General features: G+C 44.1%; 2 protein-coding genes across 2 annotated transcripts; both read left to right on the forward strand.

The window, feature by feature from the left end:
• Positions 1–1,468: 1,468 nt before the first annotated feature.
• Positions 1,469–8,734, forward strand: LOC132591329 (vomeronasal type-2 receptor 26-like; the record flags this gene model as incomplete). The annotated part of the gene is made up of 3 exons (XM_088662513.1): positions 1,469–1,777; positions 6,553–6,679; positions 7,605–8,734. Coding segments are annotated over 3 exons (1,341 nt in total), but the record flags the coding sequence as incomplete, so codon positions are not given.
• On the forward strand, positions 2,248–4,257 carry LOC148687136 (vomeronasal type-2 receptor 26-like). The gene has a single exon (XM_088664207.1). The coding sequence runs from the start codon at positions 2,287–2,289 to the stop codon at positions 3,265–3,267; it is 981 nt and encodes a 326-aa protein (XP_088520333.1). The 5' UTR covers positions 2,248–2,286; the 3' UTR covers positions 3,268–4,257.
• Positions 8,735–15,636: the final 6,902 nt, after the last annotated feature.

The following is a 15,636-nucleotide window of genomic DNA, read 5'->3' on the forward strand; positions in this document are numbered from 1 at the left end:
TTCAGTCCACTCAAGGAGATCTCAGAATTGACAACAACATGAGGTAATTGAGATATTTCATCAGAGCAGGGAAGGATTGGTACATAAATGCCTTCTGTACTGCTGAGAATTTGGGGTCAGATTTAGGACAGGCGAGTTGCAATACAAGGGTGCAAGGCTGACTTCTATCTATCCCTTCTAGATGTCAAGACTTGGTTGCATGCCATCAACATTATCTAATTATTGTCTAGTTCAGAGGAGAAGTCACAGGAAACGAAGCTCTTCCAAGCAGGCACAGAATGGTTCTGCTTCTCCTGCTCTTCCTGCCTCATGCAGACTGTGGAGGGAAGGCAAAATGCCCCTTGACTTTGGAGAGAGACTGGATTGAGCCATTCAATTATTACAGGCCAGGAGACCACCTCATTAGTGGAGTCATCTCTGCCGCAGGTATGATATTTAATCCACAGCACTTCAAAGAGTCTCCCTCTACCAGCTTCATCATGTAAGTCCATTTATGGTGATCTGCTTATTGCTGCTTCGTTCAATATTGATCTTTATTTATCATCCATTTGGAGCTGTGGTGTATCTGTATACTTTAGACCTTCCAGGCTGTGATGCTTTGGGGAATAAGTTTTTAATTCTTTATATTCTTTCTTTTTTAATGTTTGCATTCTTTTTTAAAACAAATCAATAAAATTAGTTATAAAAATAACAGGCTGGGGGGAGATGGAGAGAGAGAGAGAGAGAGAGAGAGAGAGAGAGAGAGAGAGAGAGAGAGAGAGAGAGAGAGAGAGAGATGTTCCATGTCATTTAATGAGCCTTTAAAAACCTTTTGTCTCCTATTGTTCTTTGAAAGTCTGTGCACGTCTAATTCCATCATGAAAAAATCCCTCTGCTTTAGTTTTGTTTTCCAAGGGATAATGGGTATTGATTGAACAAGGCTTTCCCACGACTCAGGCATCCATGGGCGTACCCACCACGGGGCAAGTTAGGGCAGCTGCCCTACTCTAGAAGCAGGGCTGGTGGGCAGAGGCGGAGCACAGCCTGGCGGAGCGCAAGTTCGCCGTTCCCGCCTGCCGCGCTGCGCCCTCCCTCCAGCTCCCCGTCGCGCCCTCTGGCAAGGCCAAGCGCGGCGGGGAACCAGAGAGCGCGGCGCGGCGCGCGGGAACGCTGAACTCGCGCTCCGCTGGGCTGGGCTCCGCCTCCGACCACCAGCCCTGCTTCCAAAACCTAACCCTAACCCTAACCCTCCCCTTCCGTGCCTTGGCCCCTCCCCTTGCCCCCCCCTAGTTTTGATCCTGGGTACGCCCATGCAGGCATCATTAAGTGGGGAATGGCTATCAAACTTCTGAACCTGGATCAGTATTAGCATGATTAAATTCTAGAAATTGAATCCAGGACTTTATATTATGCTAAGAAGCTTGTCAGAAAAAGCAAGAGTTGGAAGTGATATCTTCACTGAATGCTGGAGGATATGACGTGATATGTGCATTTTTGCAGGAAAGGAGAAAAACGGTACTGGCTGGCCTTGTCCTTCTTCTTTGCCATTCAGCATATCAACCAGAATCCCCGGCTCTTGCCCAACATCACTCTGGGATACAATATCTATGATAACTTTTTTCTTGGAAGGGTGACGTATGAAGCTTTGGTAGACCTGGTCTCTTCTAGACAGGCGAATGTTCCAAACTACAACTGCGGAGGACAGAATAACTTGATTGCTGTTCTTGAAGGAACTGACTCTGACACTCAAAACTCCATCCAGATTTCAAGCATGTTGGGCATCTATAAAATCCCACAGGTAGGAATGGAGATGGAGGGATTATCTGACTGAGGTTCTCAGGCATGAAAATTTTGGGTAGTGTCAACTCAGAATGAAGAATGCCTTCTTCAAAGGCATTGAAGAAAGGAGATAAGGAATGGCCAGATGAATTACTGTGCTCTTGTTGATATTACCTGTCCTTCCCCCCTTCTCTTTGTGTCAAATGCTGATTTCTCTCTGTATGTGTTTGTATGCCTGTACATATAAAACGGGAAGGAAGGGAACTTCCCTCGTACTTGTGGCCATGCCACTAAAAATGGAATAAAGCAGAAAAGTTCCCCCTGAATGAAAATGTGATATTTTGTTTATTGATTGAAAGCATTTATAACCCATTCAATAAATAAAAATCTTTTAGCATTGCACAATGTAAAACAGTAACAAAATTGTTGAAAGAATAACAGTAAATTGAAAACAGGAACTGAGTCATTCATAAAGATAAAAATGGGGTCCAGTCTTATGTGCCAAAGAAATCTGGGCAAAGGAACAACATGTCTTTACAAAACAGATATATGTTATTTGGGCGAAGAACTATTTCGGCCTTCATCCCAAACAATGCAAGCCAACAGTCCTTCTTTTCTTGCCAGGTCAACTATGCTTTTGGCTCCCTTGTTCTGAATGACAAGAGGCAGTTCCCCTTTTTCTATCGGACGGTCCCCAAAGAAGAGGCCCTGTACCCAGCAATTGTCAAGCTGCTCCTTCACTTCAGATGGACGTTCATTGGTCTCATTGCTCCAGACACCGACAATGGAGAGAAGTTCATGAAGACATTGACACCTGGGCTCGTAGAGAGTGGCATTTGTGTTGCCATCTCACTAATCATTCCAAAACTTAATACAGACAATTTGAGGATCAATATTCCTCCATTAGAAAAGTGGGGACAAGCCCATGTATTCCTTTATTATGTAGAAACTAGTTATTTCGTGGTGGGAATACGACTTGGAATAATTATATTCAACCAGCTGGTCCCACCCACTGCAGGGAAAGTCTTCATCACAACATCTATGTGGGATTTGAGTGTAGAATTCATCAGCTTCATGAACCTTGGTTTTGATTTCCAGCACTTCCACAGTATTCTTTCTTTCTCTATTGGGGCAAATAAGTGGACAAATTATGATGATGTTGATGCCTTTTTCTTTGCAAGCAAGCAGTTTTGGGAGGAAGCTTTTAATTGTTCCTATTTACAGAATACATTGTCTGTGAAAAGCTGGACAAGATGCCGAGAAAGAGAGGAACTGGAGTTGCTGCCCCAAAACCATCTGGAAAGACTCTTATCTCTAAACAGCTACAGGATTTACAACACTGTCCAAGCTGTGGCGCGTTCCTTAAATGCTGCGTATTCCTCTAGATCAAAGTGGAGGTTGAAGGATACTCTGGAAGTTCAAAGGCTACAGCCATGGCAGGTATTTCCTTTCCCATTACTGACATCTCTTCCAAACAGGGCAATCAATTGTACTATTCCAGAAACGTAGTCTTGGAGATTGTCTGAGAACTTGGGGGTTGTAGTGGGGAGGTGATATTTTGCAAACCCCTTTGTGAAGTGCCCTGAATGGGATCCTTTTTATCTCCTTTCAGATGAGAGTCTCTCTGGTAACAGTTCCTACCACTGGCTTAAACTCTTCTTTGCTTTGACCCCCACCCCCTCCATAAGAATTCCCTTGGCTAGGGAAGATGGCATTGCACAAGCTCTCTCTCCCTAAGCCTTCTTCCTTCCTCTTTAGGGTGATATTTTGGCACCTACTGAGCTCCATGAAGCTCTATCCTTTGTCCAAACATATGAGTGTTGCTGGAGTGTCTGAGTTATTAAGTGTCTGAGTGACTCATCTTCTCATTACAATAGATTTGAATATATATGGGCATTTGTCATATTTCTGGCGTATTTATATTCTGATCCCATTAATATGCATTGAACTAAATTTTCCGTTTTATATAGAATATCTTGAATATTTTTTATACAGAGCAGATAACAGCTGTAATCCTCATCTGAGGCCCATCTTCATGTGCCTCCTTCATGAGGAGTCTGGAGGGTGGCAACATGAGAATGCGCCTTTTCTGCAGCCCCCCCCCCTTTGGAGAATGCTGTCTCCAGAGAGGTTTGGCACCAAAAAATTAGGTTTAAAATTGGGGCTCGTCTTATACACGGTTAGTGCTGAGGGGTGTTTTCTTAATTTGGAGTCCCCAAAAATGGGGGGCGTCCTATATATTGGGGTCGTCTTATACACGGAAAAATACGGTTCCACTGTAGTTTGTTCACAGGCTGCAATAATGGATGTTTTTAGCTTGGTCCAGTGTTCCTAGATGTTATCAGGGAATTCTGAAAGCAGCTGGTCCTTAAGAGTCTTACATATACTTTAAATATATACTCTCTATATATATATACTTTAAATATAAACTCCAGGTTATTACAAAAATCCTGCCAATGTTTGTATCTGTTTGCAGTTTATATGTAAATATTCAATAAACCATTTCCATTCTTTTATATAAAAAAGTTTGTTTTCTTGAGTCCTTATTCTTCTGGTAAGTTTTGCTATTTCTGAATATTCCTTTAGTTTTTGTATCCATTCTTCCTTTGCTAGGACTTTTGCTACTTTCCATTTTTGGACGAGTAGCATTCTTGCTGCTGTGGTTGCATACATGAATACATTTGTCTACAATTTAGGTAGTTCTGTCTTTATAATTCCAAAAGGTTGCCAGTGGTTGCCAGAACTGAAGGGCCCAGCCTTCCGCCCTTTCAAAGGCGCCAACACTCTCCTGGATGTTTCCCAAGCATCTCAAACTGCATTTGTGCATCTCTGGACTCTGTTCTGCCCTCCTCATTTTCCTGTGTGCTCTTTGAAACCAGGGAGGAGGGAAGCCTGTCTCAGCAGGAGATGAAGAGTCCATGGATTCTCCAGCATTATCTTGACCCCTCTCCTTGACCGCACTGGGAGCCACTGTGGTGCAGTGGATAAGAGTGGTAGACTCGTAATCTGGGGAACCGGGTTCGTGTCTCCGCTCCTCCACATGCAGCTGCTGGGTGACCTTGGGCTAGTTACACTTCTCTGAAGTCTCTCAGCCCCACTCACCTCACAGAGTGTTTGTTGTGGAGGAGGAAGGGAAAAGGAGATTGTTAGCCGCTTTGAGACTCCTTCGGGTAGTGATAAAGCAGGATATCAAATTCTTTTTCTTCTTCTTCCTCTGCTTCAGTCTCAGAGTCTGAACTGCTCCCTGTCACTGACTCTCCATACTCACTAAACCCTGTTGCCTCTTCAGCATCCAGCCCCTCATCACAATCTTCTTCCTCTGATCTCTCCTCAGTGTCCCACCACCAATGCCCTGGCTCTGAGCCTTCCTCAACTGGGGGTTCCCTTGAAGGTCCCCTGGCTGGTGTTTCCCACAATTCCTCAGACTGCCCAACCAGTCCCTGACACTCCGTAGCCAATCCCAAATGAAATGCGCAGAGATGAATAGTCAGTGGTATTTTCCCTGTTCTATATGTGGCCCTTTTCTCTGCCATTCTAGCTCCACTCTTTCCTGGGAGACGCCCAATTTTACAATTCTTCAATGGACAGAGTGTATTTGGATGAGAACGGGGAACTTGCAGCTGACTTCGACATTGTGAACTGGATGGTGTTTCCCAATCGGTCCCTCCTTAGAGAGACAACTGGGAGAATCAATAGACAGAGATCCCTAGACCTAAAGTGCACCATCGACCAGAATGCCACTGTGTGCCCCAAATGGCTCAACAAGGTGCATGAAATAATTTCAATATATTAGATTTCCCATCCGATAAGCTTAAATTATGCCACCATGTTTTGTGCCGTGCTGCCTTCAAATGCCTTCTGCATATCTTGAAGATCTAACAGTGGGTCCGTGGGAAACTGTATATACAGGATTCAGCTGCTATGGGTGTGTGATTTCAAGGTGGTTACTTGCTTTAGTAACTAGATGAGGTGGTCAATGAATCATAGAATCATAGAGTTGGAAGAGACCACAAGGGCCATCCAGTCCAACCGATGCCAAGCTGTCCATGGAGGTGCAGGTCAATTCTGTGTCCAGGGCAGCTGTTTATCAGCTCCATCTGGTATGCAGGCTGAGACCCTACCTGCCCGCAGACTGTCTTGCCAGAGTGGTGCATGCTCTAGAATCATAGAATCATAGAGTTGGAATAGACCACAAGGGCCATCCAGTCCAACCCCCTGCCAAGCAGGAAACACCATCAAAGCATTCTTGACATATGCCTGTCAAGCCTCTGCTTAAAGACCTCCAAAGAAGGAGACTCCACCACACTCCTTGGTAGCAAATTCCACTGCCAAATCTTTTGAGGATTTAACAAACCAAACTGAAACACAGCAGAACAACAGAGGTAGGAAAGCGGAAAGAACTAGGGTTTTGTCAAACGGAAACATTCTCATGAGAGGTTTTGCAGCAATCAAGCAGTATATAAATTTGGTTAAAGATAATTAATTAAGTAATACATTGTTATCATCCTTAACACATCAGCCTTAACACATTCTCCTTGATGCCCTAGTGTGGTGTAGTGGTTAAGAGCGGTAGACGCGTAATCTGGGGAACCAGGTTCACTTCTCCGCTCCTCCACATGCAGCTGCTGGGTGACTTTGGCCTAGTCACACTTCTCTGAAGTCTCTCATCCCCACCCACCTCACAGAGTGTTTGTTGTGGTAGAGGAAGGGAAAGGAGAATGTTAGCCACTTTGAGACTCCCTCAGGTAGTGATAAAGTGGAATATCAAATCCAAATTATTCTTCTTCTTCTTAGCCCCTGCCTACTTCCAGGTGTGTGGAAAGTTGCCAGCCTGGATTCTTCAAGGTATCTCAGGAAGGAATGTTGCTCTGCTGCTATGACTGTGTTCCCTGTGCGGAAGGAACCATTGCCACTCAGGAAGGTGGGTGACACCAGCAGAAAGACCTGCCCTGGGGGAAGAGGACCTTTCTAGTGTCCAGGGTTCATTTAAGTGGAGTTCTAGAACTGATGTCCTGCTACAACACAACTGGGCATTTTCCTCATGGATATTCATGCATGCTAAGTCAGGGGTGAGCAACCTTTTTCATCTGTGGGCCGGTCCACCATCCCTCAGACCATGTTGTGGGCCGGACTATTTTTTTTTGGGGGGGGGGAATGAACAAATTCCTATGCCCCACAAATAACCCAAAGGTTTTAAATAAAAGGACACATTCTACTCATGTAAAAACACGCTGATTCCCAGACCATCTGTGGTCCGGATTGAGAAGGCGATTGGGCCACATCCGGCCCACGGGCCTTAAGTTGCCTACCCCTGTGCTAAGTTGACACATTCAATGACAATTGGAAGCCTGCACAGAGTGGGAGAAAATCCTGAGATGTGGGAATTTGACAGTACTTTGACGGTTTGTCAAACTTGGCACAAGAGGCAACATGAACTATGAGATGATTATCAGGCACAAATGTTTCATATAGTTGAGTCCAACAAGGTCCCTTTTGAGTGTCATAGTAGAAACCTTTGGCCTCAGGACCCTTATCCTAACATTGACGTCTTTTCAGCAAAGGGTTTATCATTCTTTTATTCCTATCAGAAATATTAGTGAGGGTCTCCTGCATTGTGGATCCCTTAATATGTGGAATCCTCTCCCTACTGTTTTTACCACCAATCGAAGACATACCAGTTGCCCCAGGTTTCCCTGTCCCGTAATATTAATATTTATACCAATAAATGATCTCCCTGGTTATATGCAATTATATTTATGTTTTCTTTTAGTGGAGACCACTTTGGTATTACTTCTTGTCAATGAAAAGCAGTACAGTAAAGATGTTATTCCTCGTGATCTTTCCAGATGCAGAGCATTGCGCCAGGTGTCCCGAAGATCAGCATCCAAACAAGGACAGAGATCAATGTTTCTACAAGATCATCAGCTTCCTGGCTTATACAGAACCTTTGGGGATCTTCCTAGCTTCCTTTGCCTTATTCTTATCCTTAACCACGTGTGTTGTGTTCGGAATATTCCTTATATTCCAAGAAACTCCCATAGTCAAAGCCAACAACAGGAACCTCTCCTATATCCTCCTCATCTCCCTCTTGCTTTCTTTTCTGTCCTCCTTCCTCTTCATTGGAAGGCCAAGGAAAGTGACCTGCCTTCTCCGACAAGTGGCCTTCAGCATCATCTTTTCAGTTGCCGTCTCCTCTGTGTTGGCAAAAACCATCACTGTGGTGCTGGCCTTCCTGGCCACAAAGCCAGGAAACACTATGAGGAGATGGCTGGGGAAGAGTCTGGCCAACTCCATTGTCATTTCCTGTACCAGTGTCCAAGTTGTCATCTGCATCATCTGGCTGGGAATCTCTCCACCCTTCCCAGAGTCTGACATGCATTCCCAGCCTAGGGAGATCATCCTGCAATGTAATGAAGGGTCTGATGCCATGTTTTATGGTTCCTTTATCTACATGGGCTTCCTGGCTGCCATCTGCTTCACAGTGGCTTTTCTGGCCAGGAAGCTGCCCGGGGCCTTCAATGAAGCCAAGCTAATCACCTTCAGCATGCTGGTCTTCTGCAGCGTTTGGGTCTCGTTTGTACCCACCTACCTGAGCACAAAGGGGAAGTACATGGTAGCTGTACAGGTCTTTTCCATCTTGGCCTCCAGTGCTGGGCTTTTGGGCTGCATCTTCATTCCCAAGTGCTACATTATTGTACTGAGGCCTGATCTGAACACAAAAGAGCATCTGACAACAAAAGCTGACTCCTAAATTACTACATATTACTAAATTTCCAGTACAACAATGATGAAAAAGACATACTTCCTGGCAAATGTAGCTTCTTGGATTTAAAGGCATGTTTGTGGCTCCTTTTCTGATGGTTACTTTTCAAACCTTAAAGAATGTTTACATTTTGTTTTTAATTGTGCTATTTTAACTTGGAAAGTTGAGTGACTTCTTCTTAAAATTTTGAGATAGGGCTTGTTCTTCATTGTAGATAGAAGCTGCAGGAGTCAGTGGAAGACAGGAGTGCCTGGCGTGCTCTGGTCCATGGGGGTCACAAAGAGGCGGACACGACTAAACGACTAAACAACAACATGGGCAGTGCAGCCGCTCTAGTCTCAAAGCCACGGTCAGCTCCTTGAAATAAAAATTGCTTGAGTATCTCCAGCATGAGCTCCTATTTCACTGACTGGAGTTGCTGCTGCTGCTGCTACTTTTCCACTACCATGGTGAGTGGAGGGATTCTCCACCCTTAATCTGGGATGTCTCAGATTCTCTGTAGCTGAAGCTGTGTCTCCTGACTTCTTTAGACATGACAGAACGTGTCTTGGTGGAAGGGAATCCCCCCAAGACCAGCTCCTGCTGGCTCTCTGGCACACAAGAGGAAGGGCAGAACTGTTAAAATAAACACACAGAAACACACTTTTAATATATAGATAGACGACCGGGGAAAACCTGCATCGTGAAGGGTCAGAACAACGTCACACTGTCCAGGGGCCTCTCCTGCAAGTGGCCCAAAACAGATGCTCATTTGATCACTGGTGAGATGAGGGGTCACCTTGGGAAGAATATTCCAAGGGATGTGACTGAAGGACTGTTTGCTGATTTTTACTTGTTACTCACTTAAAACATGGCAATATACCCTACATTGCATTGCAAGGTGATCTCTCCCGCCTGGGAGCTCATGTCAGACTCTGGGAATCGGGGAAGAGATTCCCAGCCAGATGATGCAGATGGAAACTTGAACAACAGAACAGGAAATGACAATGGAGTAGGCCAGACTCTTCTCCTGACATCTCTTCATAGTGTTTCCTGGCTTTGTGGCCAGGAAGGCAGCACAACAGTGATGGTTTTTGCCAGCACTGAAGAGACGGCAACTGAAAAGATCTTAAATCTTTCTATGGTTAGCAGAGCCAGAGCCATTGAGTAACTGAGCTTGTAGGGAAGGGAAGGTGAATTTTATAGTTGCAAGTGTCTTTTGCTGATATTTTGGAGGGCATTTTTTTTGTTTTGGTTTTTTTGGTCAAAGTTCTTTAGTTTGAAGTAAACTACGGCCTACTTCAGCTCCTCTAAATCTTGACTCAATATTTCTCTGACACAGGATCTTGTGTGCACCAGATTTGTCTCCCCAGGGCTCCAGCAATGAATGACACTCTGCTGCCATTTATTCATAGGTTTGGATAATTACGAAAAATACTGCTTGAATTTTGGGGAGAACGAATCACTATGATTCTGATAATTAGATTAAAAACAAGGTTCACACTACTTTGGTGGCATTTATGGAACATTCAAAGAGTATATTGTCATTTAAAGGTCAAGGTAACCTTTGACACACACCTCAGAAGCTGACCCATGTAAAAAACCAGGGAGCCATTTCTGTATATTATTATCATGTTCTGTACATTGTTATCTATCATGTTTTTCTCGCCAATGCTGCACCTGCGCCTTGAGACACACAGAGACTCAGGTGATGCATCTCCCCCTTATAATTATCCTTATTCTTGCCAAATCACCAGGGATTCAGCCAAATCAGCCAAACATCAGAATCAAGGCTGAAGTGAGGTAATTTATTACACTGTGCCTGAAAAGTTTCTTGCAGAAAATATACCCTGTGCTATGGACCGCTTTTCTTGTCCAATCCTCAAGGCTCTGATTAATCATGAGAGTATAAGAGCACCTGAGGTCCAGCCATGGAATTTTAAGTATACCTTTCCAGCTGTTTCTGGGTGAGCCAACTTTTGTTAGGGCATCAACAGGTCTCTCTTCGCTGTTGATGCAATAAAAAGGCTGTTGTTTCAAGGACTTCTCTTTATTCTCCTTCTGATTCCCCTTGAGCCTTTATCTAAGTTTTTTCTCCTACAAGCCCAACTTTCAGGCCCTGTGGCACAGTAGTCATGGCCATTCCCATAAGACCTTTCTTCCAAATTGCCCCAAACAGTTTCAACTGGTAAGAAGTATAGAATACACACCCTGCACCACAACTGAAAAGTGATTGGTTCCTGTCTTCATTTTCACTGGAAGCCTTGCCCCCACTTTGGATCATGTTTAGCTATTGTTGTTGTTTAGTCGTTCAGTTGTGTCCGACTCTTCGTGACCCCATGGACCAGAGGACACCAGGCACTCCTGTCTTCCACTGCCTCCCGCAGTTTGGTCAAACTCATGTTCGAAGCTTCGAGAACACTGTCCAGCCATCTCGTCCTCTGTCGTCCCCTTTTCCTAGTGCCCTCAGTCTTTCCCAACATCAGGGTCTTTTCCAGGGAGTCTTCTCTTCTCATGAGGTGGCCAAAGTATTGGAGCCTCAGCTTCAGGATCTGTCCTTCCAGGGAGCACTCAGGGCTGGTTTCCTTCAGAATGGATAGGTTTGATCTTCTTGTAGTCCATGGGACTCTCAAGAGTCTCCCCCAGCACCATAATTCAAAAGCATCAATTCTTCAGCAATCAGCCTTCTTTAGCTATAAGATTCCCCAAATTGAATATGTTAGAGTCTCACAACAAACATCTAAGCAGCTGTTTCACTCTTAGCAACTGAAACGGTCTCCCTCAGGAGGTTATGGACTCTCCTTCCTTGGATGTTTTTAAGCAGAGGTTGCATGGCCATCTTTTGTGGATGCTTTAGCTGAGATTCCTTCATTGCCAGGGGTTGGACTAGATGATACTTGTATTTGGGGTAGGTTGTGAAGGTGGAATGCCCCTTGACTCTGGAGAGAGATGAGATAGACCCATTCAGTTATTCCAGACCAGGAGGCCACTTCATGAGCGGGGTCATCTCTGCCACGATGGCTACGTTTATTCCACACACTTTCAAGGCGTCTCCCTCTACCAACTTTAGAGAGTAAGTCATTTTATGGAATGGGGTTACAGATGTTCCTTTAGCTACCAGATTCATAAGTCACAATTCCCAGACTCTCTCCTACTCAGAGGCCTGTGGCTAAAGGGGTTCAACCTTGGTTTTTCAAGTGGAAAGAGCCAGGGCACCTTCTGCACTGCAGGACCAGGCATCGGGCTTCCCATTGGACGTCGCTACAGGACTCTATACACAAAAACGGCTAGGCACAGGAACAGTTTCCCCCCCTTGTGCCATCAAATTGTTAAATTCGTAGTTGTTTAGCGGAAGGGGAGGCCAGTAATGGGTGGGGTTTGCCGTGCTATTGTATTGTATGTGGAACAATGTTTGTATAAGGTATGTTTACATTGAAATATTATTATTATTATTATTATTATTATTATTATTATTATTATTAAACGGCAACCCATATAAATAAGAGACCAATAAGACGGTTTTGGGTCAAAACATGCCACAACTTTATTGAACACAGATGAAAGAGATTTGGCTTGGGCATGGGGCAATCTAAATACTTCCGGCCCGCCCGCCAGAAGTGGCATGTGATCAATCCAGGTGGGAGTTCCTAAGACTTACATCAAATAGGGAGACCTCTGCAGGGACCACCGTGTGGGGGAGTGCCTTTGGCCCTGGCACGCAGACATGGACACTCCCCCTGGATCCCTTTAACAGGCTACCCCAACATTTGGAGGGGCAGGCAGAGACTACAACTTCCCTTCCGTCCAAAACACAGGATTGCTATTAAATAGTGGGCAGACAACACAGCGGTTCTTCAAGAAGCTCTTTATTCGGAAGCCAGAACAGAACTGAACTGCATTGCCGAGCCGGCCTGCTTTTATAGAGGCTGGCTCAAACAATGTATCAAACATAATTCAAAGTTCCCTCCTAAAGTTCCCTCCTAAAGTTCCCTCCTAAAACAACTGTCGAGGACCTGAGGACCTGAGGGAAAACTATATACACTAATACATAACAATTGCCCCAATGCCCAACCAGTTGGGATGATTGCTATGTGGTAGGCAAAGCCACCAGGTAAGAGCCAATTAGCCCGGTGGGCAAATTCTTACCCGGACCCATAAAGAACAGCGACCACCATAGCCATAGGCAAGTCATTGACTATCAGCTTGAACCGAGGGAGGGCGGGCAGAGAAACCCGGTGAAGGAATGAACAGGCAGTGCCCCAGGTGCGAGCTGCTTAAATGGGCTTATTGCCCCCCACCGCCTATCAGGAAGGGCACTGGAGTTCTAGTTCCATCATTAGGGCCCCAGGAAAGCCTCTGCCATCTCACAACACAGCCGCACCAAGAGGGTCAACGGACTTGCTGCTCTTCGCTGTCCATCCTCCTAAAGTGCAACCAAATCCACTACAAACTTCAACAACCTGATAGCCTTAAATATCTGAAGGAAAGTGTTGTAAATATCTTCTAGATTTCCTCTATACTGAGCATTCAGTCTGATTATTTTCCTACTTACTTTCTATTGAGCATTTGTATTGATTATTTGTATCCAACAACAAACCACAGGTTGGGAAGGTTTCAAAAGGTATGTTCCAAAGGAACCCTCTAATCTTATGACACTACAAAGTACTGTAAAAATAGGACCATGAAAACGGAAAAACTACAGAAATGTCACCTTCATTTCTCTGGCAGACTTGCCGACCTCTGCTGCTTTTGCTAAGCAGAGCTTTGTCTATGGATGGGCTCCTGTGGAAGGGGAAGGAGCTGAGCTTCCTCCTCCACCACCATCAGAATTTTGTGAGGAAGCTGCAAGTTGTAGTTCTGGAAACAGTTTGAGGAAAGGGTCAGAAAGCTGTTGGATTTCTTTTTTTAAAAAAAAATCTTTATTCATTTTGCACATAAGAAGAGATAACACAAAATACAAATTCAAAAAGGAGCACACAAAAAAAGAAAAGAAAAAAGAACCCCCCTACCCCCCCAAAAAAGAAGGAAAAATATAAAAAGGAGAAAAAATATAGATCTAATAATCTTATATCATTTCCATAACAATGAGACTTCCCCGGTTCCCCCCTCATTGATTTCCCAATTTATTTCCTCATCAAGCAGTTTTCACCTATATTCCAAATAATTTTAATTACTTAACCTTTCCTCATTAATTATCACCATTTAATTATCTCTATACACTCAATTTTTAAATACTTATATTCTAATATATCTCCCCAACTTAACTTTTTTACCAACAATGAAACTATATTTTAATACTTCATTCCCCCCCTTTCCCCTGGACCCAGATTCCCTAGATACCTCAGCAAATTCCATATTTCGTACCAGTGTCGGACTTTTCCAATCAAGCCAGCCTAAAACCACATGATTAAAGCATTTTATCCCACTCCCACCCTTTCCAAGAACTTCCAGCAATATTTTTTTAAACCACTCTGCTGTTTCCACACTTTCCTTGCTGTTTCCCAACACCCCCCTTCTTCCTTCCCCTCAACCCAGAGCCTTCCCTGCACACCCTCTCTCACTGGGTGTGCAGAGACCCCCCCTGGTTCTCCGTTGGAGAGTTCTTTTTTTAAGTCCAAAACTTGTCCCACATCTCCCACTTGTGGGGCATTTTGACAATCTTCTTCCCTCTCTTCTTTGCAATTTTGAAGTTCTTCTAAATTATCATTAATGTCTATCGTTTTTATTTCTTCCTCCGTGTCGTCTGCGCAGGTCAGTTCTCTTCCAGAAAGCTGTTGGATTTCAAGGGGGGTGTTGAAGGACCTGGGTGCCCTACTTCCAATAATGAATGGTGGAGCGAGATCAGTCAGAGGGCTAATTGCTGTCAAACTTGCACTAAAGTTTAGCCTGTATATATAAATAAACAATTTGCCCCAAAAATGTTGCAAACTTCCAGGAACTTCCTTTCAGTAAGGAAAACTTGGGTGCATCTTAAACAACAATATGAATGCTAAGAAGGACAAGGCTGCTGTGAAAGCAGATCACTCAGACACAGACACGGCACAAGTGACTTTTCTTTTCATCTTTGCTTTTTAAAACTTACTGTTTTTGTTTTATTAATCCATAAATTCTATGGTGGGGTTAGCTGTGTCTAAAGCTGGGGTTAGTTGTGTTATGAACCCTAGGATTTACAGCATAAACTGTTTTGATCACTTGATTTCAAATCAAGTGAAGGGAACCAAATATTCAGAAGACCCCCAGAGAACATCAAGATCACAAGACACTGTGATTCAAATGAAGGCACTCTAATTCTGTCCTCTAATTCATGAAGGGGCAGGAAGATAACAGTAAATGTGACCTGTCATTTAATGAACCTTTAAAACAGGCATCCCCAAACTGTGGCCCCCTAGACTTTTGGCCTGCAACTCCCATGATCCCTGGCTAACAGGACCAGTGGTCAGGGATGATGGGAATTGTAGTCCAAAACATCTGGAGGGCCGAAGTTTGGGGGTGCCTGCTTTAAAATATTATCTCTGCTCTTGTTCTTTAAATGAGGATCAGCTGTTGAGTTTTGGGCTTTGGCTACCTTCAAATATTTCTATCAGCCATTATTCTTTGGATGGCTGTGCATGACTAATTCCATCACTAGAATGATCATCTTCATCCGTTTTGTTTTCCAAAAGATAACAGCTTTTGGTTGAACAAGACTATCCAGCCACCTACACATCATAAAATGAGGATTGGTTGTTGAACTTCCAGTTTTGGCTCTGGATCAGGGTTAGAATAAGTAAAGTTCTAGGAATTGAATTCAGAAGTTTTTATTGCTTTGAATTTGGGAAAATCCATTACTGAAGTAGCCAGACCAGCTTCTTGGTAAAGGACTTTAGTACAGTATACCAAAAGGATGAATGTTATTATTTTGAAATTTGAAAAGGAAATATTTTCTTTTAAAAAAATAGTTTAGAAAAAGTTTTATGGCTCCCGTGCACGTGATCCAGCGGCAGCGTGGCTTCCCGGAGGCGAGACGAGCGCCAATCCTGGCTCTCTACCCAGAGAAGCCAACAGGCTCCTGCCCCTCGGCCCCGAAATGGTTAAGAGCAGCGGCAACAGAACTAAGATCCCTAGAGCGGAAGAAAAAAGGTTGTCGGGAGAAGTGG

Source organism: Zootoca vivipara, chromosome 2, assembly GCF_965207765.1.
Source record: "Zootoca vivipara chromosome 2, rZooViv2.hap1.1, whole genome shotgun sequence".
Taxonomy (NCBI): Eukaryota; Metazoa; Chordata; class Lepidosauria; order Squamata; family Lacertidae; genus Zootoca; species Zootoca vivipara.